At 30.4% G+C, this 26,807-nt stretch overlaps 1 protein-coding gene across 4 annotated transcripts in view; it reads left to right on the top strand.

The window, feature by feature from the left end:
- The window catches only part of LOC114336422 (palmitoyltransferase ZDHHC20-A), a 118,843-nt gene that overhangs the window by 20,622 nt on the left and 71,414 nt on the right, over nt 1-26,807 (top strand). For all 4 annotated transcript variants that reach the window (XM_028286785.2, XM_028286786.2, XM_028286782.2 and 1 more), the window contains exons 3-4: nt 8,408-8,529; nt 24,300-24,647. In XM_028286785.2, coding sequence (XP_028142586.1) covers nt 8,408-8,529; nt 24,300-24,647 — 470 coding nt within the window. The remainder of the gene's footprint in view (nt 1-8,407; nt 8,530-24,299; nt 24,648-26,807) is intronic.

The following is a 26,807-nucleotide window of genomic DNA, read 5'->3' as shown; positions in this document are numbered from 1 at the left end:
AACTATTCAATGCAGTAATGCAGCATGCATTTCAGATGTTAGAAAGGGAAAACAGAGGTTTGAATGTTGATGGCGAAAGGCTGAACCACCTACGATTTCCAGATGACATAGTTCTAATAACTGATGACTTAAAGGAAGCCCACGAAATGCTGCAGGAACTACGAGTTTCCCAAAAAGTAGGGTTGGAAATAAACTTTGGGAAGACTAAAATGATGACCAATTTAGTACCTAGCGGCGGACCATTGAAACTAGAAAACTGCCATATCAAAACAGTTGACAAATACATCTATCTGGGCCACGACACACAGTGATTCCAAATGCCGAAAACGTGGTCATGAACCTTTAAAAGCGTATATTGTTTATACATTTTGGAATTACTTTCGTTCTTAAGGGTTTTTGGCATCGCTGATTACGAATCTGGCATTATTTTTTCTGAAAAACAAAATGGCGGATCCAACATGGCGGAAAGAAATTGAAAATATCAATCAAAAAGGAAACTTTTTTGTCAAATTTGGTAGGTTAAGGTAGCTGATTACAAATCTAACATTACTTTTTTTTTAAACAAAATGGCGGATCCAATATGGACGAAAGAATTTCGAAAATTTTATTTTAGCCGCATTTTTGTTTAAAATGTTATACTATAAGGGACTTTTGAAGCTGCTGATTACCAATACGTTTTCTTTATGAAGTACAATGTTCAGAACCTATTACTTATGTACAACTGCCCATACATACTCAACAATCGCCAGAATCATGTAATAAGGTAAGGTCGCCAATTAAGGCCACCTTAAGGTTTAAATATCTGTAATATTTTATTCAGGAACAATATGGGGGGAAACTCTTGTATACGTATGGCCTAACATTTTAGCTATCTAATTTCAGGATAAAATGCTTACCAAATAAATAAAGAAATATAAAATTTCAACATTGAATAAATCTGGAATATTTGGCCTTATTAGGAACTGGTAGCTTAATAAGGCCTGTTTCATTTTTTACGCAAATTGAGGTGGATAATAAAGTTTAAACCTAAGAATTAAAGAACAAATACAAAATTTAGTGAAAGAAACTTTTATTCATATTAAAAACAAAAATTCGTCAATACATTAAGCACACATATCGCACATTTACACACATCTAGGACAATTGGCTTTATTAGGACACTGTCTACTTTTTTATTTAACATAAAAATAAAATAATAAAAAGCAATATAGAGAAAAAACAGTTCCAGTTCCTTAAAAAGTATTAATTTACTATCGCTTTACAAAGAAAAAATAATTGTCTTATATTCACTAAGTACCATTTTAGTAATTTTATAACTTACCTAAAATTTATAAACGAACTTCCGCACCGTAACAAACACGTGTCTAGTCTACTTGGCGCTGCTATGTGATACCGACTGAATGGCGTAGACGATTTTGACTGAGAAAGACATTTACGGTGACCTCTAATATATAATATCTATATTTAAGAAAATATTTGCAATTGGCCTAATTAAGACACTGGCCTTATTTGGCGACACTACCTTATGCGTCATTTCCCACTTTTGTATTCAAACTGCCAGCAATGCATAGGCAGTTATAGGCAGCTAAACCAAAGTGATTATGTATCTCCTTACTATATATTTTAAGATTAATAAACATTAGTCGCAGAATTATGCAGAATTTTGTACTCTTGGAATCTTTACAAATTTAGGGCATTTATTGTTAATAAATGTTGATTTAAGTTACATCTTACATTACTACATACTTAAAAAAGAAGAATCTGCTTTACAGCGATAAAATTGATAAACTACAAAACGTTTTATAGCGTTTTCAATATACGAGTTCTTTTTCACTTTCTCTGCCGGCCGAAATAAACCCGCACATGGCCCACTTGTTCCTGAGTTGTGAACCAGAATACATCCAGTCTGATCCTCATACCTGCGTATTAGGACTCTACGATAGTATGAGAAAACAAATGTAAACATGAAAATCCCTAAATAGGGACTCCTTTTTTCGCCTCATGACCACGTTTTCAGCATTTGGAACCACTGTGCGACATACAAATAAGTAGAGACAACCAACCATGCGAATTATCTAGAAGAATAGCTTTAGGATAGGCAGCGTATGGCAAACTAAGAGACGTGTTCAAGGAAAACATCCCAATAAAGCTAAAAAGAAAAGCATTTAATCAATGCGTACTTCCGGTGCTCACTTATGGAGCTGAAACACTGACATTGACTAAAGCATCAATAAGAAAATTACAAGTATCACAACAAAAAATGAAAGATCCATGCTTGGCCTAACTTTGAGACAGAATACGAAATGATGAGTTACGGTGAAGAACTGTAGTGGAAGACATCATAACACGCATTACGAAGTTGGAGTGGAAATGGTCAGAACACGTCGCAAGACAGAGAGACAACAGATGGACAAAGAAGATTTTAGAGAGGCGACCAAGGGTAGACAAGCGAAGTCGTGGAGGACCACCTACCAGATGGACCGACGACATTAAAAGAATAGCGACAAACTGGATTGTAGCTGCGCAGGACAGAGAAGGGCGGAGGCATCTTGAGGAGGCCTATGTCCGACAGAGGACAAATTTGGTTGTATGATGATGATGATGACAAGGCGGTGTCAAGTTGTAATTAATGTTACTGGAGGAAACGCAGGTTATTAAACATTATTAAACACATTTTTTGTTGTTAGATTTTTATGTTTTATAGAGTTTATGTTAAGAATTTCAACTAAATTAGTGCATTTTTTAACTTTTGTGTGATATCATCATGGAGAAATCGTATCACACTGAAATTATGATTAATTTACTACTGGCTAAGGCATTCGTTAGGCATTTTTAATGTGTGTATAATAACCTAAATGCCGTCTGAATCACGTATTACCATGCCAGTTATGTTTTCACTTGTCAGGCTTATAGTCCAGAGAAATAAGGATTTTCTCAGGACACTCAAATATCCAGGTGTCTGACTACTGTTTTAGTTATTGTAGACCTATAGGAAGAAAACGTACTTGTTTCCTGCTTAGAGTTCGCGTCCGTTTTTTAATTATTAACAATTTAGTGCAAAAAACGCGATATTTTCCATTTTTTGCACCCCATTAAAAAGCTAAATAGTTGACATAAAATTACAAAATTTCATTTTTTAGAACAATGAAAAAGCTTCAAAACTTTTGATTTTTGAATAGTAAAAGTCAATTTGTTGCTTCGCAAATTGCAAAATAAATAAAAATCAATATTTGTTAATAACTTTTACTAAATTTAACTTAGAATTTTAGGGTTTCACCCAAAGTTGGGTATTTTGGTACTCAACAAACCCTCAAAATTTGAGACCGATCCATAAATTAGTTTAAAAGTTATTCTATTTGTTTATCCCAGAGACCTTTATTTTGCAATAACATAAGACAGAAAATAATGAACATAGGGCAATTCTGAGTATGTCAAATGAAAGTAGAAGAGCGATAGTATCAAAATGTATTAAAAAAAGATAAAAAAATTAATTAATATAGTCAAAAATCCTAATGCCAAATTTTTGAAATTTTGTAGTTTATAGACATTTCGAATAACTTTTAAAATATTATCCGTAGAATCTGTAGAAAAAAAAATTGGCCTGGGTTCATTTGGGACAAAGTTAACCATGTTTTTTTTAATTCACAGCTAATTTGTTTATAATAATTAAGGAATCTCATTGATGCCATTTTAAAGAATGGGATTTGTAGTTTTTGTTAAAAAAAATTGCACAAACATTGTAGCTTCACAGCACCCTCTACGATTTTTCAAAAATGTAGTTCAAACAGTTACTAGTTGGAAAAATTATTTTTTCAAAAATTGTTTACAAATTAGACCGTTTATTAATTAATAAATGTCTAGACTAATTGCATATTAATTTGTAATGTACAGAAAAATTACATACAAATTAAAAAAGAAACATCAAAATATATTCAGTAGATCCCGAGATATAGAAAATGATAGTAGTTTCAAGTTGCCTTTTTAGTTTTTGAACTCGTGCATTTGTCGGCTCCCGGCTCCCCCTTCATTTATCATGACTAGTCAACAATTTAACTACATTTTTAAAAATTCGTGTAAAATATCAGCTTTTCGAATATGTAAAATGATTTTTTCTACTGACAACAAGTTATCGTAAATGTTTATAAACTACAAAATTTCAAAAAATTTTCATTAGGATTTTTGACTATATTAGATAATTTTTTTTTCTTTTTTAGTACATTTTGATAGTCTCACTTTTCTACTTTCATTTGGCATACGCAGAATTGCCCTATCTTCATTATTTTCTGTCTTATCTTATTGCAAAATAAAGGTCTCTGGGATAAACAAGTAGAGTAACTTTTAAACTAATTAATGGATCGATCTCAAATTTTGAGGGTTTGTTGAGTACCAAAATATCCAACTTTGGGTGAAACCCTAAAATTCTAAGTTAACTTTAGTAAAAGTTATTAACAAATATTGATTTTCAATTATTTTGCAATTTGCGAAGCAACAAATTGACTTTTAACATTCAAAAATCGGTATTTTGAAGCTTTTTCATTGTTCTAAAAAATCAAATTTTGTAATTTTATGTTAACTATTTAGCTGTTGTATTATGAGGGTTTGTTAGGTACCCCAATGCCCAACTTTGGGCGAAACACTAAAGTTATACGGTAGTTTTAGTAAAAGTTATTAACAAATAACGATTTTCACTTATTTTGCAGTTTGCGTAGCAACAAATTAACTTTTCAATTTTCAAAAATCGGCATTTTGAAGGTTTTTCAAGTTCCTAAAAAATTAAATTTTGTAATTTTATGTCAACTATTTAGCTTTTGAATCGAGTGCAAAAAATCGAAAAAATCGCGATTTTTGCATTAAATTGTTAATAATTAAAAAACGGACGCGATCTCTAGGCAGGAAACAGGTAGGTTTTCTTCCTATGGGTCTACAATAACTAAAAAAGTAGTCAGCTACCTGTATATTTCAGTCTCCCGAACTTGGTCTATTTCTAGCTTATTTCCCTGGAGTATTATTGAAATTCCATAAAGTGTTATAACATGATAAAATGGAAACAAACGAATGAATGTATTAGATACAGTGAGGGACATAATTATGGAATAAATTTATTTTGATCGAGAATGGACGTTTTTGGAGACAAATCCCAAAACAGGTCGATTTTTATTTTTAAATTATGATTTTTTAGCAGAATATCATACTAATGAAGTTATCCATCTGGGCATGATGACGTAGCCGATGATTTTTTTAAATGAGAATAGGGATTATGTCCAGCTCATTTAAAAGGTTATTAAATTCTTTATTTAATAATATAAACATTAATATAATAATTATTATACTGAGTGGACAAAAAATATTCTTTGAATTAAATTAATTGATACAGCAATTGCAATTCATTACACGGTGGCAGGCAATTTGAACATTTAATTCAAGCCAAAAACAAATTTTAATTAGTTAGCCCTTTTTTTCTGTTTTTTATTAGCAGTAAAATGTTTACCTCAACAAATTATACACATAAATACAAATATTAAAAATTGTTGGTCACCCTGTAAAAATAATTATGTTAATGCTTATACAGTATGTCCCTGTAAGTTGTATCCATATGGAAAACTTTTTTATTATTAATTTTACGAAAAAAAGTTATTCTTCATAAAAAGCTCTGCATGGTCCAAAACCTAAGATTTAACCATAAAATATCAAATTTTATGAATGTTATACGAGGTATGTCAAAAAGTTTGAATTTCACTCAAGAGTAAAGTAGCTTTATTTTTCACAATTTTGAAAATTGCTATTATGAAAAGTTGTTTGGAATTAAAAACTGTATTCTAATATGCAATTATTCCTTCTAATTGAAAAATTTTTTTTTTGAAAAAATATGGATAATTAACATTATTTTTCAGTTATTTCAATTCTGATAGGTAGGTAACTATTTTATTATTAATTTTACGAAAAAAAGTGATTCTTAATAAAAAGTTCTGGATGGTCTAAAACCTAAAATACAACCATCTTATATCAAATTTTATCAATTTTATACAAGGTATGTCAAAAAAGATAAATATTGATCAAAAGTAAAGTACCTTTATAGTTCAGAATATTTCAATTTGAAGGATATAATTACATACTGAAACATAGTTTTTAATTCTAAATAACTTTTCATAATAACAATTTTCGATATTGTGAAAAATAAACATATTTTACCCTTGAGCGAAATTCATATTTTTTGACATACCTCGTATAAAATTGATCAAATTTGACATAAGATGTTGTATTTTAGGTTTTAGACCATGCAGAACTTTTTATTAAGAATCACTTTTTTTCGTAAAATTAATAATAAAAGAGTTATCTGAATTGAAATAACTGAAAATAATGTTAGTTATCCATTATCCATAATTTAAAAAAAATCAATTAGAAGGATGTAATTGCATAATTGCATATAGTTTTTTAATTCTAAACAACTTTTCATAATAGCAATTTTCAATATTGTGAAAAATAAAGCTACTTTACTCTCGAGTGAAATTCAAACTGTTTGATATGCCTCGTATAATATTCAAAAAATTTGATATTTGATGGTTAAATCTTAGGTTTTGGACCATGCAGAGCTTTTTATGAAGAATAACTTTTTTTCGTAAAACTAATAATAAATTTTTTTTTCATATGGATACAACTTACAGGGACATACTGTATTACTAAATCGAGATTTGAATAACCTTTCCAATGACCTAGCACACGACCCATATTCTCATTAAAAAAAAGTCGATAACGCCATCCGCCCAGGTGGATAACGTCGCTAATATGATATTTAGGTATGCCAAAAAAATCATAATTTAAAAATAAAAACCGACCTGTTTCGGGATTTTTCTCAAAAATTGCCCATTCTCGAAAAAATTAATTTATTTCATTATTTTGCCCTTCACTGTATACAGCACAATTATTATATATAAAAGTTTTTAAAAAAGTTGAATAATCTGTGGCTCTAAAAATTTGATTATCCACTTTATATTATATTTAGTGAAACAAATGAGTAGCAGGAAAACTGCTTTAATTGATTTGAATTTTGAACTGTAATATACACTTTTCCAAGAAATTAACGCATCACCACCTTAAAATGGGTTTTTGATGTCTCGAATTTTCTAAATCTGTTGTCCGATTTAAGTGATTTTTTTAATATGTGAAAGCTTTATTCTTTAACAATATCGCTGTAATAATATTGTAGCTAGATAGGTAAATTGTCATTGTATACCGGGTGTACCAACTACCAATATTACTCTGTTTTTTTCTCAAAGTTCACATCACACTGTGGAATAATCTAGTATAAAATACTGAAATTAAAACCCAACTATAGTCCCATGTTTTCTTAATATTCTGTTTTTTAATTCATAGGATTATGTTGGACAATAATGGATGTTTTTCGTCAATACAGGGTGTTTTTAAATAAGTATGGAAAATTTTAAAAGGGGTAATTCGGCATGAAAAATAATGACAGTTTGCTTCATAAACGATGTCCACAAATGCTTCGTTTCCGAGATAAGGGGTGTTGAAATTTTTCTTATAAACTGACGATTTATTTATTGCTCTAAAACCGGTTGAGATATGCAATGAAATTTGGTGGGTTTTAAAAAGTATTTATTGCGCATTTTTTACATACAATTAAGATTTTTATATTTGCCATTGGCGCGCATACGGGCATATTACCCGTATGCGCGCCAATGGGGAATATTAAATCCTTAATTGTATGTCAAAAATTGCGACATAATTACCTCTTAAAACCCACCAAATTTCATTTGCACATCTCAACCGGTTTTAGAGCAATTAATAAATCGTCAGTTTATAAGAAAGATTTCAACGCCTCGTATCTCGGAAACGAAGCATTTGTGGACATACGTTTATAAAGCAAACTGTCATTATTTTTTCATGCAGAATTACCCCTTAAAGTTTTCCATACTTATCTAAAAACACCCTGTATTGATGAAAAACATGGCTAGTTGTTAAAGTACCTAACTTTTTTATTATCCAACATACGCGAATGAATTAAAAAACAGAATATTAAGAACACATTGTGCTATAGTTGGGTTTTAATTTCAGTCTTTTATAAATGCTAGAATATTCCACAGTGTGATGCGAACTTTGAGAAAACAACACAGTTTTATTGGTAGTTGGTACATCCGGTATACAATGACAATTTACCTATCTAGCAACAATATTATTACAGCGATATTGTTAAAGAATAAGGCTATAACATATTAAAAAAAATTACTTAAATCGGACAACAGGTTTAGGAAATTAGATACATCAAAAATTACCCATTTTTAAGGTGGTGGTGCGTTAATTTCTTGGAGAAGAAGTATATATATTATATACAAATACCTTTTGCTTAGTGAATTATTTAAATATTTATTGAATCATTTCTTATTTTCAGTGACAGTAGATGACTTACCTAGGAGAATATTTTATCTCATATTTTTCCACATGTTCTTCTTCATGTTTTTTTGGTCCTACTGGCAAACCATTTTTACAGATATTGGAAGAGTGCCTAGTAAAGTAAGATTTCAATCTTTTGTATATACAGATTCGGAAAAAGTTTATGGTTGATATTACAAAACTAGCGAGATATCTAACAAAGATACTAACATTACGTTTTCATTTAATAGACAAGGATAACAATCATATTTACCTCTAGTCTCCCCTCCACATTGTGCATGAACGCCCATCAGAGTGTTAAATCGAACGATAAAGCCGATTGTTTCCGGGAGAGATTAAATGTCCAGCAAACGACGGCACTGTTGCCAGATTTACTTTTTTCCTTTTAGCGGGAATTTTAAAATTAGCCTAATGCCACTTTGGTTCTGTTGGAAGAGAGTTCTTTATTCTCAAATATTAATATAACCATAACCTTACTTTTACAAGTGATTAGGATTATTTTATTTTTTATTTACATGTAAATATTGAATCAAATATTATGTACTGTGTCATAATAATTTAAAACTCGTGGTGCAGTCTTTTGAAAAAAAAATGAAGCTCAAGAAATATACTTATATTATGTACTTGTTTACAGTACAAATTATTTTTTAATGGCAATAGAGATTTACGATTTCAAAAGTGAAAATGTGTTGGATAGTATAGATGGACACTTTTTTATTTTAGTATTAAGTGGATATAATTTTCAGAATATTAATAAAATATGTACTAGTATTAATTTGTATTAGTTTTAATATTATTTCTCATCATGTATCTGGCTAAATAGCTAAGCGCTAAAGCCACAAAATAAAAAAAAATTGAAAAAAAAACATTCTTAGTGGCGCAGCACCTTTACTTTACCTGGGGGCGAGGCGAGTTATTAATTCTATTTTCTTATTGCGGGCATTTTGTGACGTCCTAGGAAGTTATATAAATGACGTCTTTAGGCTGTGAAATTTTAACCATAGAAAGACATCTTTATAGCATCATATTCAATTGGCGTCTGTATTACATCAGGATATTTGCTGGGTGTACACAACTAAACAACACTTTTTTGATTAAAAGATTTATTTCAAAATAAACAATTAAAATTAGATAATATTAACAAATATGATTTGCTACCTACAAATGTGTTAGTGCTAAAAGTACATAAATCATGACATTACATATGTAACACATTAACCACCCAATTGAAAATGTTTGTTTTGGTCTTCAGGCTCCATAAAATAAATATAGTTATTATGGATACATAAGGTAATATATGAATTATAATATATATTTTAGTATAGCCCCCCACCTTCGGTAACAAGCTTTAAAATTTTCGGTGACCATGACGTATGGGTAGCGTCACGAAGGTTTTACCAAAGTTACTGATGACGCATAAGTTGTGTCAGTAATACTGTGTAACTAAATAAATGATTTAAGTATGTGGTACCAGCCAAGTGGCGTTTGTTCAAGATGGTCACTGAATGTGTTAATCTGGTCATGCACAGAGAGCTATTCTATAATATATTATTGTTATATCTCATATCGCTCACTGTAGTAATGAGTGAGCCTGCATACACGGAACTATAATATATATTATGATATATATAACGATATGAGATATAATATAATATATTATAGTATAGCTCTCTATGTGTGCCAAGTTTTAAGCTTAACTGATAACAACTGATGGATACTCTTTTGTCCAAAATTTTATGGACATTTTATGATATTGGTATTAATTCCACAACCTTTCCTATAACAATAGATTGTTGGATGTTATTGCAGTAGTTCTACTGGAAATCCTTACTAAAATTGTATGTACCTGCATCACTTAGAATTCTACCCAAAAAGCTATTGATACTCTCTAAAACATCATTAATACATCTGTATACATAAGATTTTTTTCAGAATCAGATATTTTATTAAGATTTACTTGACATGCCCTATCTATGTGCCAGGCACTTAAAACAGTCTATTAGAAACAGAACCCGTTACATTTGAGCAGGCATTGTAAAAGGTGTCAGTTATGTCTGATATGAAAACACTTAACTGTACATATAACACCATCACACGTATTTAAAAAAAAACTTGGTAAATAAAAGTAGGTATCTTTTCTATTTGAAAATAAGAAAGCATTACCAAATCCATTCCTAAATTCATTTTTTACTAATACTGTCGTAAGTTCAAAGTCATAAGAAATGAGTTCATGAGTTCCATCTATTGCGATAAAAGATTTACCAAACTTAATTAACATTTCATTTTGGCACAGCATTCATGAAAATAAGACAAAAATCATAAATGTTAAATTCAGGATGAATATCCATTAGTATGCCCTGTTGTTTGTAAAATAATATTGGACATGAGTAGTCTGTAAACATTCGACCCAAAAATGAACACTGGTTGCGTCATGTTTGTACCTATATCCATCTTTCAAATCAATGCCACAAGGGTGTTTAATGTTTGTTATATCTTTTCTTGTAAGTAAATCAATTATTTTTAATTCACCTCCTATGCTATCCTGAATAGTCTGAAGTGCACTAAAAAGTAAAATATAGGTATATTAGGAGAATCAAAAACACTATGATAGTTTAAAATTGTAAACTGTAAATATTCATGATTAATATTTAAAAAGTGGTTTAGTGGTAACAATTTTGTTTTAAAACATATTGTATATTAACTATTTAGATCGGAAATAAGCCACAATTAAATTGAAAAAAATTATTTTATTAACGTTTCGATGCCCAAATCGGGTGCTGTTGTCTAAATACAAAATACATTAATTAATTGTAAAAATGCCACAAGGAAATAGTTTCAGAACAACATATTGTATATGTGTAAATATTTAATATTTTACTTACATTTTTGAAAAAACTCTCAAAATAAACTTTGAAGAGATATTTATCTGATTTTGGTATATGTAAGTACTCTATATCATCCTCATGTCATAATGTGTTTTAAAATATGTTACTCCACAACAATCAGTTTCAATGTTTTTAGATACTATTATTCTTCGACTAGTACAGGAAATAAACATTTTGCAGGATCCTTGGGATTTTAAAGCTCTTTCTCGATCTTGCTTTGTAGAATAATTTTTTGAGGATCGCATACATTCATAATAAGATGTTTCATGTTCTTGTAAGTACTCTTTCTTCTTGTGCCATCCACACAGTAAAATCTACAAAAACAACATAACAGGTGATTACGTGGGCAGTTATACTACTTATTGCTTACTTTGGAGCTACTCTATTATCTAGTATTACCAAATACTCAACATCAACCTTAATACTTAAAAAATAAATAATAATGTGGAAGTTACAGGTACCTACCTAAAAGTTTTTGATTTGCAATTTTATCAACTGGAAAAGACTGTAACATAATGAGTTTTAAATTATGAAACAGTACAATATTATTTGTTTCAATATTTACATGTAAATAAAATACATAATAATCCTAACCACTTGTAAAAGTAAGGTTAAGATTTTTGAGTTGAGAAAACAGAACTGTCAAATTTAAAACCAAATTTTAAAATTCCCGCTAAAAGGAATCTGGCAACAGTGCCGTCGTTTGCTGGACATTTAATCTCTCCCATTGTTTCCGATACAATTATACTCTTCAAAGTAATATACACTTACGCACCACCACCTTAAAAATGGGTAATTTTGGATGTCTCGAATTTCCTAAACCTGTTGTCTGATTTATGTGATTTTTTTAATGTGTTATAGCCTAAGTGGGCGTCCATAGTGCACGCTGGTTTCCGAGTCAGAAAGCCGAGCCCGTGTGCGAATAATCCTAATAACAGATAACAGCGCGCTGGTTCACTTTGGACAGGCACAGGCCCGTTTAAATACGAAGGATTATTTGCGCACGAACTCGGCTTTCTGACTCGGAAACAAGCGTGCACTAAGGACGCGCCCTTATTCTTTAACAATATCGCTGTAATAATATTGTTACTAGATAGGTAAATTGTCATTGTATACCGGGTGTACCAACTACCAATAAAACTGTGTTTTTTCTAGCATATATACAGGGTGAGGCAAATAAAGGGCCTATTAGAAATATCTCGAGAACTAAAGGCAACAGAATAATGAAAATTTGAATTAAGGGGTTTTGAAGAGTCATCTATATAATGAAAATATTTTCATCTATTTGCTACTTCCGGTTATACCGGAAGTTGCTTATAACTTCGTTTTTTTAAATGGGACACCCTGTATATTTTTAGATTTTGAATTCTCTTCGATGTCTTCTTTCTTAAAATATGAGGTTTTGTAATGTTATACAGGGTATTTTAAAAGATAATTACGTTTTTTTATTAATTTCGTAGCAACATTCATACCCTGTAGAATTGTAGTAGTTTGACATCTAAAACTCTACTTACGTTCAAATGATTTTTAATATAGTCTACTATTGGTAAGAATCATTAGTATAGCTAAATTTTTAATTTCAGTATACAGGGTTGGTCGAAACTCGGAATGAGTATTTTCTGAGTTTTCTTAAATGGAACACCCTGTATTTTAGTATTGTAATGAAATGATATTTTATGGTACTTTTTTATTTCTTAAGCATTCCCTATACCTAGGGTTACCATAATTTATTAAGACCAAATCCGGACAGGGGTAGTCCAAGGGGTTGTAGAAAATGTAAAATGTGAATTTGACTGTGTTGCTACCTCTAAATTGTACATATATGCGAAATGCATATGGCACAATTAAAAGTACAGCTGTTTCGCTACAATATGCAACTAACATCGAAAATCTCTGCCAGTTTAAAATACATATACACCTATGTTTTAACATACTTTAGACCTAAGGTGCTGCGCAGAATGAAATTTCCCACCGTTGGGCCTAGGATTTTCCATTTTTTTAGTAAAGAAAAAAATCCGGACATTTCTCATATCCGGACGCCAATCCGGACATGTCTTTCAAATCCGGACTGTCCGGACGAAATCCGGACGTATGGTAACCCTACCTATACCTAACTGCTTTAATTTGTGCTTAATTGTTAATCACACCAACAATCTTAACTACGTAGGTATTTTGATTGCTAAACCATTATTGGTAATTTTAAGGATCAGTCTGGATTAATATGTATTTATTTCTGAAAAATTATTTGTGACTGAATGTTTTCACGGCCAACCTAATAAAATTTTACGTATTTTTTGTTGCAATTAATGTTTAGCTTGGATCACCAATAACTCACAACTTAAAGCAATTAGGTATAGGGAATACTTATAAAATAAAAAAGTACCATAAAATATCATTTCATTACAATAATAAAATACAGGGTGTCCCATTTAAGAAAACTCAGAAAATATTCATTCCGAGTTTCGACCAACCCTATATACTAAAATTTCAAAATTAGCTTTACTAATGATTCTTAACAATAGTAGACTATATTAAAAATCACTTGAACGTAAGCAGAGTTTTTAATGTCAAACTATTACAATTCTACAGGGTGTGAATATTGCTACAAAATTAATAAAAAAACGTAAATATCTTTTAAAATACCCTGAATAATATTACAAAACCTCATATTTTAAGAAAGAAGATATTGAGGAGAATCCAAAAATGTAAAAATATACAGGGTGTCCCATTTAAAAAAACGAAGTTATAAGCAACTTCCGGTATAACCGAAAGTTGAAAAGAGATGAAAATATTTTCATTTAATAGATCATCCTTCAAAACCGCTTCAATCCAATTTTTATGATTCTGTTGCCTTTAGTTCTCGAGATATTTCTAATAGGCCAGTTATCTGCCTCACCCTATATATTCTAGCATTTATAAAATACTGAAATTAAAATCCAACTATAGCCCCATTTTTTGTTAATGTTCGGTTTTTTAATTCATTCGCTTATGTTGGATAATAAAAAGTTTACTTTAACAACTAGCCATGTTTTTCATCAATACAGGATGTTTTTAAATAGGTATGGAAAACTTTAAGGCATAATTCTACATGAAAAAACAATGACAGTTTGTTTCATAAACGTATGTCCGCAAATGCTTCGTTTCCGAGATAGGGGCTGTTGAAATTTTTCTTATAAACTGACGATTTATTTTTATTTTTTTATTTATTTAATCAGTTAAACCCATTCGTACCTTTCGGTATTAGGCTGTTTACAACTAGTTCAATATCTACATTTCAATACATTTTAATAATTATACAATACTTTTATTTTAACTATACAATTTTAATGAATATAAATTACTTATTTGACCCATCTTTCTGTCCATATGTTTTAATCTTGTGGTGCTTCTTTGATACTTCTTTTCCATGCTGTTCTATTTTGAGCTAATTGTTTTGCCATACTCCATTGCAGTCCTCTCTTCTCTGCTTCTTGTCTAACTTGTTCTTCCCATCTCATTCTTGGGCGACCTACTTTATTTTTCCCTTGTACTCTGACTTCATATACTTTTTTCGTTATTCTTGTGTCGTTTAGTCTGTGGATGTGGCCCAACCATCCTAACTGTCGTTCTCCTATAATTGTCTCTATGGGTTTTATCTTTAGAGCTTGAGTTATTGTGTCGTTTCTTATTTTGTCTCTTCGTATGACCCCTTCTATTTTCTCAAGTCTCATCTCTGTAGCTTTGATTTTTCTTGTGTTGTTCTTTGTTAGCGTCCACGACTCACTCCCATAGACGATTGATGGTCGAACCACTTTTTGGTACACTTGTGTTTTGACTTCTTTGGGTACCTCTTTCTTTCCAAAGAACGTATTTCTTAATGTATTATAAATTGTCCCTGCTTTTTCTATTTTATTGTTTATTTCTTTGTCTATTTTACCATCTTCTTCAATAATTGTACCTAAGTAGTTGTAGCTGTTTACTTGTTCCAACACTTGTCCTTCTACCTTAATTTTTATCACTTTTTTTGTAGTTGCCATAACCATTGTTTTACTTTTATCGGTGTTTATTTCCATGTTCATTTTTCTTAGTTCTTTTATATAAGTGTTTATTATTTGTTGCAGTTTCTCTTCCGTGACAGCTAACAATACCATATCATCTGCAAATAGTAATTCTTGTATTTGTACATTGTTCATGTTTCATTTTCCCAATATCATGTCTTTAGATTTCTCCTTGCATTGCTTTATTGCGTCATCTAGTACCATTGAGAAAAGTAATGGACTTAGTACGCAGCCTTGTTTTAGTCCTATCTTTGCCTGGAATTCATCAGATTCTTGATTGTGAGTCCTTATTTTTATTTTTTTTATTTTTATATAAGGCTTTAATTATTTCTATCATATCCTTTTCTATTCCATTTTTCTTTAAACATTTCCATATATCTTCCCTTCTTATTCTATCAAAAGCTTTTTTCAGGTCAATAAAGCATATATGTATCTCTTTGCCTTTCATCAATAGTTTTCTCCTATTTGTCTCAATATGAATATCAGATCTTGGGTACTCCTTCCTTTTCTGAAGCCATGCTGGGATTCTTCTAATTTTATTTCTAGTTTTTCCCTTAGCCTTTTTTCAATTATTCTATTAAATATTTTGGCAGGAACGCTTGTCAATGTAATACCCCTATAATTTTCGCAATTTCTTGCGTCTCCTTTCTTAAACAGTGGTACTATTATATCTGTTTTCCAATCAGATGGTATTTCCTTTGCTGTGATTATTTCATTTAGTAGTTCTCGGAATTTTTCTTTTGAATTTTCACTCATGTACTTTAACATTTCAGCTGTGATTTCATCTTGGCTTGGAGATTTTCCCAATTTTAGTTTGTCAATGGCTTCTGCAATTTCTTCTTTTGTTATTTGTTGCATTTCCTCTGTATTTTCGATCATGTCTTCCTCTCTTTCATGTTGATATTGTTTCCATTCCGTTAGTTCTTCAAAGTACTGCTTCCATCTTTGCATTATTTCTCTTTCTGTAGTTAATATATTTCCTTCTTTATCTCTTATGTTTCTTAATCTATGTGACGATTTATTTATTGCTCTAAAACCGGTTGAGACATGGAAATGAAACTTGGTGGGTTTTAAGAGATAGTCATTGCTCATTTTTTGAGATACAATGTAGAATTATATATTCGCCATTGGCGCGCATACGGGTCATATTACCCGTATGCACACCAATGGGGAATATTAAATCCTTAATTGTATGTTAAAAAATGCGACATAACTACCTCTTAAAACCCACCAAATTTAATTTGCAGATCTCAACCGGTTTTAGAGCAATAAATAAATCGTCAGTTTATAAGAAAAATTTCAACACCGCCTATCTCGGAAACAAATCATTTGCGGACATACGTTTATGAAGCAAAATGTCATTGTTTTTTCATGTAGAATTGCCCCTTAAAGTTTTCCATACTTATTTAAAAACACCCTGTATTGATGAAAAACATCTAGTTGTTTAAGTACCTACCTAACTTTTGTATTATCCAACATAAGCAAATGAATTAAAAAATAGAATATTAAGAAAACATGGGGCTATAGTTGGGTTTTAATTTCAGTATTTTATAAATGGTAGAATATTCTACAGTTTGATGCGAACTTTGAGAAAAAACACAGTTTTATTGGTAGTTGGTACATCCGGTATACAATGACAATTTACCTATCTAGCAACAATATATTACAACTACATTGTTAAAGAATAAGGTCATAACATATTAAAAAAATCACTTAAATCGGACAACAGGTTTAGGAATTTCGAGACATCAAAAATTACCCATTTTAAGGTGGTGGTGCGTTAATTTCTTGGAGAAGTGTAATATATCCATATCTTTTCATTTCATTGCATTTTTATAGAAATAATTTTATTTTTAAACGCTTTTCTTTACTTCAATAGTTTGCATCAAATATTTAGACGTAAATTTGACTGACTTTTCTTCAATGCAAATGAATGAAAATTTGCAGACATATGCAATCGCGGGAACAATACACGAATAGTCAATAAAAAAAATTTTTATGTTTATTAATTGTTTAAATAAAAAAAAACTATTTTAATGTAAAATGCTTAAATTCTCTTGTTTTTTACAATGTAGAAACTTGAAACTTTTACGGATTGTAGCTAATGATATGAACTATAGATAATTTCACTTTTTACGTTAATTGTTTACGTTATGCTTCATAAATAAACAATAAAGTTTCAAATTTTTAACGTTCATATATTTGTTTATACAGGGTGAGTCACCACTAACGGGACGGAAGATTACAGCGAAATGGTAAAAGATTTTCAAAAAAATTTAAATTGAATAGTTTGTAAGTTGATAAAAGCTATATTTTAAAATTATTTTGAAATATACAGGGTGTCCCAATAAATGGCGGCGTATCAAAGTTATATTTTTTCTTATGGAACACCCTGTATTTTATTGCATTTTTAATTGTCCGCAAAAAATAAGGTATAGTTTCATAAGGCTTCCCTATACCTATATACAGAATGTTCTGAGTTATGTTGACTTTTCTTAAAATGTAAAGTTTTAAAAGAAGGCTTATTCTCAAGTTATTTAAGAAATTATAAAAACATTACTTTTACATCTAAATAGTTGGATATTGTTTGAATGTATTCCATGATTAATTATTACACATTTATCTACAGGGTGTTCAAAATTTACAGTTTCATTATTGGAGTATTCAATGTGTCATATGATGCTTATTTTAAATGGAACACCATGTATATTAATAAATAATTATACTAAACAAATTTACCTCTTTCGAATGGTATATGGATGTCCTATACCTAGGTGTCATAGTTTTCTGCGTAATTTACAATTATTTAAATTCTTAATCTGTAAATCGATTTTAAAACAAAAGATATAGTTAATTAATGTCATTGTATGACATTGTCAGTTTATAACAGTACGGTCTGGTAATTATCAAAACTATAAACATCCGTGTATGATATTCAAATTTTTTTTACTTAAAAATGACTTTTACATTCAAATTTAATTGTTCCTAAAAATGAGTAATCACTCTATCTATGAAAGAGTAGACATGCTACTTTGCATTGGGGAATATTTTTAAAATTGTCTCTTAGTAGTATCCTGATAGAAGACACCCAAAAATGACGTTTTTGAGAGATTTTTCGATAGATTCCGTGCTACTGGTAATGTTGCATAGGTACGAAAAGTTAAATAAAAATAAACCATTTATTTTTGATGACGTCAACGAACTTGATATCCTGCTTTCTGTTACGGAAAACCCAAATACTAGTATGTACGTGAAAAATTTCGTGTCAATTGGAAATCAGTCAAACGAGTGTATGTAGAATACGTAAGAAAAACCACTATCATCCGTATAAAACTCAACTACACCAGCATTAGACAGAACAGGAACGTTTAACTTTTCGTTTATAGACTTTAGAATTTGGAGAAGATCCTGATTTTTTTTAAGAATGTATTGTGTACAGACGAATCTACCTACTTTTCATAATAATCGTGTATCTAATAGACATAGCTTTCATTTTATTATGATACAGTAAACAAACATTTTACTGTTGATCGCCAACATCGATGAAGTGTTAATGTTTGGGGCAGTATTCTGAGCGAATACGTTATCTACCCATATTTTTTTGACGAAAATCTGAATGGAGCAACTTTTTTAAATTTCTTAAAACAAGTTTTTTGGATCCATCTTAAAACCTTCCACTTAGCGTGCGAACAAACATGTGGCTCCAATTGGACGACAGAGTTCCAGCTTATTTTTGACGTGATGTTAAGAACAACCTCAACATAAAATTTAGAAATAAATGGATAGATAGATTCGGTCCATACCTATATTTGGCCACCTAGGTCACCAGGATTGACCAAGATGATTTTTTTAAATGGGGTTATATTAAAAATATTGTAAATGCTACACTTCCTACTCTACTACTTCAGAAGATATTTTTATGAAATTAAGAATTTCGAATGCGTTTGCGTCTATAACACCAGCTATGTTAAATAATGTAAACAAATCATTTAAAATCGCTTGTTGTATTAACATTTTGAACATGTATTACATAACTGATAATTTTTTACTTATACTAATTGGTGGTTCATTTTGTATTATTTATGTATTTGTTTTATTAAGATTCTATAATATGTTTCGTTATGTATTTAGTTATTTTCAATAACGAAAAAATTTATTTTACAAATCAGCAAATAAAAATATACCTACATATTTATTTACAACTACACTCTATAACAACTATGCCAAGATGATGGGTTTAAAAATCGAGAGTGACTATAAATATTTTTAAAATCGATGTACCGTTTAAGAAAATTGTAAATTACGCAAAAACTATGCCTCCTAGTTATAGAACATCTATATACCATTAGAAAGAGAAACCTGTGTTTAGTATAATCATTGATTAATATACATGGTGTTCTAATAAAATAACCATCATATTATGCTACATTGAATAATCCAATAATGAAACTGTAAATTTTGAACACCCTGTAAATAAATGTGTAATAATCAATCATGGAATGCATTACTTATAAGATAATTACCAGACCGTATTGTCATAAAATGACAATTTAATTAACTTCATCTTTTGTTTTAAAATCGATTTACAGATTAATAATTTAAATAAGTGTAAATTACGCAAGAACTATGAGACCTAGGTATAGGACATCCATATACCATTCGAAAGAGGTAAATTTGTTAAGTATAATTATTTATTAATATACATGGTGTTCCATTTAAAATAAGCATCATATGACACATTGAATACTTCAATAATGAAACTGTAAATTTTGAACACCCTGTAGATAAATGTGTAATAATTAATCATGGATTTCATTCAACCAATATCCAACAATTTATATGTAAAAGTAATATTTTTATAATTTGTTAAATAACTTGAGAATAAGCCTTCTTTTAAAACTTTACATTTTAAGAAAAGTCAACATAACTCAGAACACTCTGTACATAGGTATAGGGAAGCCTTATGAAACTATACCTTATTTTTTGGGGACAATTAAAAAATGCAATAAAATACAGGGTATTCCATAAGAAAAAATATAACTTTGATACGCCGCCATTTATTGGGACACCCTGTATATTTCAAAATAATTTTAAAATGTAGCTTATAAACCGTTACTTGATACAATAAAGGAGAATAAATTAGCATGGTTCGGTCATCTTACACGAATTGCCAGTAACAGACTAGTAAAAAGAGTGTGGGAAGCTAAATCAATAGGGAAAACAGAAGAGGCAGACCAATACAACAGTGGAACAGCGACATAGCTAATATATTACAAAATAAGTGCAAATCTTGCAAAAAACTTATCAAAGGCTAGAAGCACCTCCCTCTACACCTAGAAGAGGAACGATGATTATGTATTGTTTTGGTTCTACTTATTTTCTTTATGAAAGCATTTAAAATTACACTTATATTTAGTTTTAATTATTAATATAGCAAATCTTTTATTGGGCTAGCTCAAATTCATAAATTATCTCAGGGTTTTACGTCATCCAATCACAGAAATGCAAAACCAATACTCAGAGAAAACTCGTGGAAAAATAAAAGTCAAAAGTAAAATATAACCGTATATTAAAAAATTGTTTATACCAAAGAATTAAACACAAATTTTAGTAATAGCATAAATTGTAAAACCAATAATCTGAAACGATTTTGTAAGTAAATGTAAAAGAGCATGAAAAATACAGCAAATTATTTTAAATAGAAAATTACCCAGTATAGGTACAATAATGGATTATAGCTGGTAAATACAAGTTAATTTAAAAAAATTACGAAATTGTTTATGTAAAAGTTTCTGTCAAATTACACTGGAGTCTTTATGTAGACGTCGATGAGCCAAAGAAAACCGAAATCCTCGCCACGGAGAATATTGATATAGAAAAATATAGATCTTAATACCTGGGTACAACTGCTACCATTTATCACTGAATTTAATTTTAACTTTAAAAAAACATTTATGTATTTAGTACTTTTTGTTTACGGGGCCTATAAGGCTTTGATTAACGAAGACCGACACTTTTTATTTTTTTTAACAACACAAACTGCTCCTTTCAGCTATCGGGAATAGACTGCCTTTTTCTCTCTATGCCAAAACTGTCTTGGCTCAACTTCCCTTTCTATCAATGACATCCCTTCAGTTCTATTGCTCAAAACAAATATGCCTCTTCTTCATATTTCAACGGACCAAATTTCCAATCTTCAGTACTTTTAATATTTTCTAGGAAATCGAAAATCCCGACTTTTTCCAAATAGTTCTGGTAACTCCGATGACAAAACGTCTTTCGTATATTCTCATTCACCCGCGAATTGTTCTTAGAAGCACTTTCTATTAAATTTAGCCGAACTGTAATATTATAAACATTTGTCCAAAAATCATAGAATTATTTTTCCATTGTTAAAAGAGAAACTTTTAACTAACAATAAAATACTGGGTAATTCCAATCTGTACCTATTTTACATGTTGAATACAAAAATTAAATATTTTAAAAACGAACTACTTTACCATATTACAAAATGACAAATTATGCATACAAATTATTGTACATCTAGAATCTAGATAGTTAGATTTTCTTCTTCTTCTTCCTCTCTGCCTTTATTTATTTATGACAGTATGTATAATTTTTTTTGCACAATCCACATCGCACCTTGAAAACCATATGGCAATAACTGCAATTTTTCATGAAATGACCTTTGAATGCAGTCTAATAGGAAAAAAAATCTATTTTTTAATGCTATATAGCAGAATCGGCAAAAAAATTTTAAGTTCGGCACCAGAAAGATACATCCCTATGGCTTTTATCAAAAATCGATTCTTCTTTTTGTACCATCAGGCATTATCTGCAGTTGATGCTCTACGGTTCTAAAATTGGAACAAAAACTTAGATCTATATGGCAATATGTGCAAAATGTGACCCACGCTCGTAAAATAAAAGCGAGATGTACTAAGGAAAAATCTTTTAAATGCAACAAAACATACGAGTGCTGCAGAGAGATTTCATTGCAACACTGGAAATAAGCGACAAGATTATAACAAATTAATATACAACGTCGTACTGCAGATGGGTTTATCCCAAAAGAAAAGCGAGGAACTCATAAGAATGGAAAAAGAATCAATCAAAGAAGATTTACATTGAGTCCATTCTTAGAGTGAAATCTAACTACCTAAGGAAACAAACTACCAGATAATTCGTCAGCGATGACAAAACTCTTGCTGATATTCATCGCGATTATATAAAATTTTGCAAAGAAAAAGTTTCGGTGTTCGGAAATTACGCTACGATGATAACCATATTTCACACAGAATTTAATATACACTCCTTTAAGCCTAAAAATACCTTTGCTTGCTGTGAGAAAGTTACAGAAATTAATTAGATAAATCGACATTAGAAACAGTCTATAATACTCACCGTCAGGAAGTGGAACTCAATAGGAAAGAGAAATAAACGACTTAAAATCTGCAAAATCCAACAATTGCATCACTTCTTGTTTTGATTAACAATCATTACTACCGACGCCTTCAGACGAAGTCTCTTTATTTTATTACAAAAGCAGATTATCAACATTATTTAATTTCACAATTTTTTACCGGACCACAAATGCAGGACACTTCTGTCTTTGGTTCAAGCGAATTGCTAATCGTGATTCAAATGAAATAGCGCCGTTCCTGTTACCATTTCTGAGGAACCATGCCAGAGAAAAAGAAATAATATTATACTCAGATAACTACTGTGGGCGAAATAAGAACAAGTATATTGTCTATCTTTATCAATATGCAGTACAGAAATTGAAAACATACCTAAAATTATCCACAAATTTTTGATAACGGGTCACTCCCAAAATACAGTAGATAACGTGCACTCTTTGATTGAGAAACAAAAAAAGGCTTTAAAAGATGACCAATTTACGTGGCTGCGCAATGGTTCACAGTAGTTCAAACAGCGAAAGAAACGAGTGAACCTTATATAAAATTAATGAAAGGTGTACATCGGATATATTGGACTTTAAAAAACGATGTAAGGAAATGGGGAATAATTATAACATTGACGAAGAAGGAAATCAGGTCATCTGTCGTCTGGAATGACATAAGATGAACTAGGTGGAGAAGACATTTAAAAATAAGTTTCAGGTTAAGGCAAGCTTTAACGATACAGAGTTCAGAACCATTAATATAAGGCAAAAACAACGAGGGATGGTGGCTAAGATGGAACTAAGTAAAGCATAGTCGCACCCACCAGGAATATGCCATCTCAAAAAACAAGATGTAGACTCTCACTATGTAAGGCTAATGTTATTCAAGAGCACTAGCATAGGTTTTATGCAGATTTGCACGTGACCAATGCAACAATAGAAGACGAACAGACAGATTATAATATGCAACACTTTGATTAAGTGTTAACACTAAAAATTTGTAATAAATAAGTACAATCTTAAATAAAAAAACTGTTATTTGATATGCATTTTTACTGCGTCATTTGCGAAAATTGATATATTTTTTAAAAACATATGGCCGTATGTGCTAAAATACCTATTAATTTTAGCAAATTTTATGTACTTCTTAATTTATATAAAAATATGCAAAATTAAAGACAATTATACCAAATATCAGGTTTGTAGTTTAATTTTTGGAACTACAGGAAATAAAATTAACTTTACAAAAACTTAAAATGCTCATAACTCGATATTATGATTTTTGCAGTTACTGCCCTATGGTTTTCAAGGTGCGACATGATCAAATTACGTTCAATTTTATAGCATTCGACAAAATCGTACTGCAGTGCAGGAACGTGAGTGGCGGGCTTAAAGAGTTTTATGTTCATATTTAATAAAGGGACTGAGAAAGAAATGCTTGAAAACATGCTTATTTTTAGCTTTCTAAAGTGCACTAGCACCTTAAATTCTTTCCGATACTGTATAAAGTATTTGTAGATATACTTGGTAAAAATATATTTATTGAACTGACATCTATTTCAGTTTGCGATTCCGGATCAAATTTTTGATGCTTATCTGAGTAGCTCTGATAACTATGAAAATCAAAACCGCATATTAGAAAATCTAGCTCGGCGTTTACCAATCACAAATGTAACTGTAACCGGAGGAGTAAGAGTCTGTGAGAAATGCAGAATAGTGAAACCTGACCGTGCACATCACTGTTCTGTGTGTGGGGTTTGTGTCTTGAAGATGGACCATCACTGCCCATGGATTAATAACTGTGTGTCCTTCACAAATTATAAATATTTTCTATTGTTTTTGGGATATGCCCTTTTGTACTGTATATATGTATCCCTTACATCACTCACATACTTCATTTCTTTTTGGAAGGTAAGCAGTTTTGTTTTATTTTCATTTTGGTAAAAAATCACTTTAGTATTAACCTTTTTTAACTAACCAAATCAATCCATTATATTATTTAACACGTTAATCGCCACGCGGCATTCACGGTGTGCCGCACTAAAAAAATTAGCTTAAGTTCTGCGGCACAGCAGTTATGCCGCATGCTGTTCCGATGTATTTTGTTGCGTGGCATTTCTATCATACCGCGGTTGATATACATTTACATATATTGGAGTAATAAATATGTGGCGTGGCAGCATATTTACAGATACTCTTATACTACGGCACCAGAGTGCTGAAATCGGTTAGCCTTTAATATACACTATTACACTACAAACCCTAATTGATTTCAGCACCTATTAAATTATAAGACATCTATTAAATTATGGTGTTTAAGTTTTTATTGCAATTAATATTATTGTTTGTATTGTGTATTTATATTTCAATTTATTGCTTGAAAAAGAGAAATAGACATGTCTTTTTTTTTCTGAAAAATGTCTTTGGCAGAGCCAATTAGCCAGACTTGTTTGTGATTGATTGCAGATTCATAGTCATAAATTTCTTATTTCATAACATAAGTACTACAATATTATTTTTATAGATACATAGGTACATTTTGTTGCTTTACTTTTATTTTTTTTTATAGAAATGTCTAAACTGCAATAAATCCAGCATACTTAGAAATGTGTTTTTTGACCCTAACCCGAGAAACAAATAAAACAAAAATTATAAAAAAACGCCAATGAATAAAAAAAAATAAATATTTTTTATTTTTATTTATTTATAAGTACTGTTTTAAAATTTTAATGGAAAAGTTTAGAAAATAAATTTATATCAGAGACCACGAGATCATATATTTTCATCGCCCTGTATATGACCAAAAATTGTAAATATTATAATTTAGCTAGTAACCAATGTTTTCGCGGAAAGTGAAATCGTTAAGTGATTTGTTAATGGTTCTTTGAACGGATATACAATTATGCGGTAAAAATTAGAAAGTACATTTATTTCGCGTTGGAATCGACAATAGGACATTTGTAAATGATTCGTAGAAGGAGAGACAATAAACAAATTTATTGAGTTTAGAATATAAGGTTTTTTGTTTAGCATATTGAAACAACGAAAAGTAATTTGGTATCTCCTAGAATTTAACAAAATGGAAAAGTTGTATACAAAATAAATGGGTTCTTAAGAAATGAAAACATGGATGTAGTGGGTAGACAGGATGTTTGTGATTGGCGAAGAATAATGGATGGAAGGGATGAGAGTGTTGAGTCTGATTTTGAGGAGAGAAAAAATGGTCACTGTGTAATTAATATCTGGAGAGGACAGTCCAATTTTTAAAAAGTGAGAAGTCGGTGTAAAGTGGTGGAATTGGCCTTTGGGAGCAGATCGTGGTGAAACGAAATCGTTGACCGAGTTGAGAAGTTAATTTTCCTTGTGTCCGAGGAGATTCCTGTGTTCTGTGTGGGTATCAATTTGCACAAGATATCAAGCAGAGAGAAAACTGAATAGAGATTTCGAGCGAGTCCCGTTGTTTGTTTGTTGGTGAAGCAGTTTGGACGAGAAGGACCTTTCGCTACATCCTAGGAGCAAGTGTGAGAGAATCGAAGGCTGCGCAATCCAGGAAGAAGAAGTAAAGAAGAAACAAAAAGGTTAGTCAGAATTTTTGTGAAACGGAGAGAGTTTTTTTTTATATCCACACCACATTTGTTTATTTTTGTATTGAGCATTTCTATAGCATAATTTAGTCATTCCAAAATTTAAAGAAGAGATAAGTAATCAATTCAAAAGGAGAAAAGTAAATTTTAGTATTTTTGTAAGAATAGTCTAACGAATTATTTAAATAAAATTTTTGTTAAAACAAAGGAGATATCATAATTAAAGCTTAATTTATTAGATGAGAAAAAGTTGCAACAGAATTAAATTTTAGTAGAATTTTTAAATCTTATATTTATGGTATATTGGATAAATAAAAAATATTTATAACATTTATATGACATCGAGTGTGTTTAATTTCCCTGTTTTGTCCCTGGATGAAGTAAGCAACTAGAGATACTAGAAGCCACAAACCTAAGGTAATGCATTAAAATTAAAATAGCCCTGAAAATAAAATTTATTAGAGAATTCAATTTAATTTTGGTTTTG

This window comes from Diabrotica virgifera, chromosome 10, assembly GCF_917563875.1.
Source record: "Diabrotica virgifera virgifera chromosome 10, PGI_DIABVI_V3a".
NCBI lineage: Eukaryota > Metazoa > Arthropoda > Insecta > Coleoptera > Chrysomelidae > Diabrotica > Diabrotica virgifera.
Note: the sequence above shows the minus strand (reverse complement) of the source record. Positions and strands in the feature narration are given on the sequence as shown.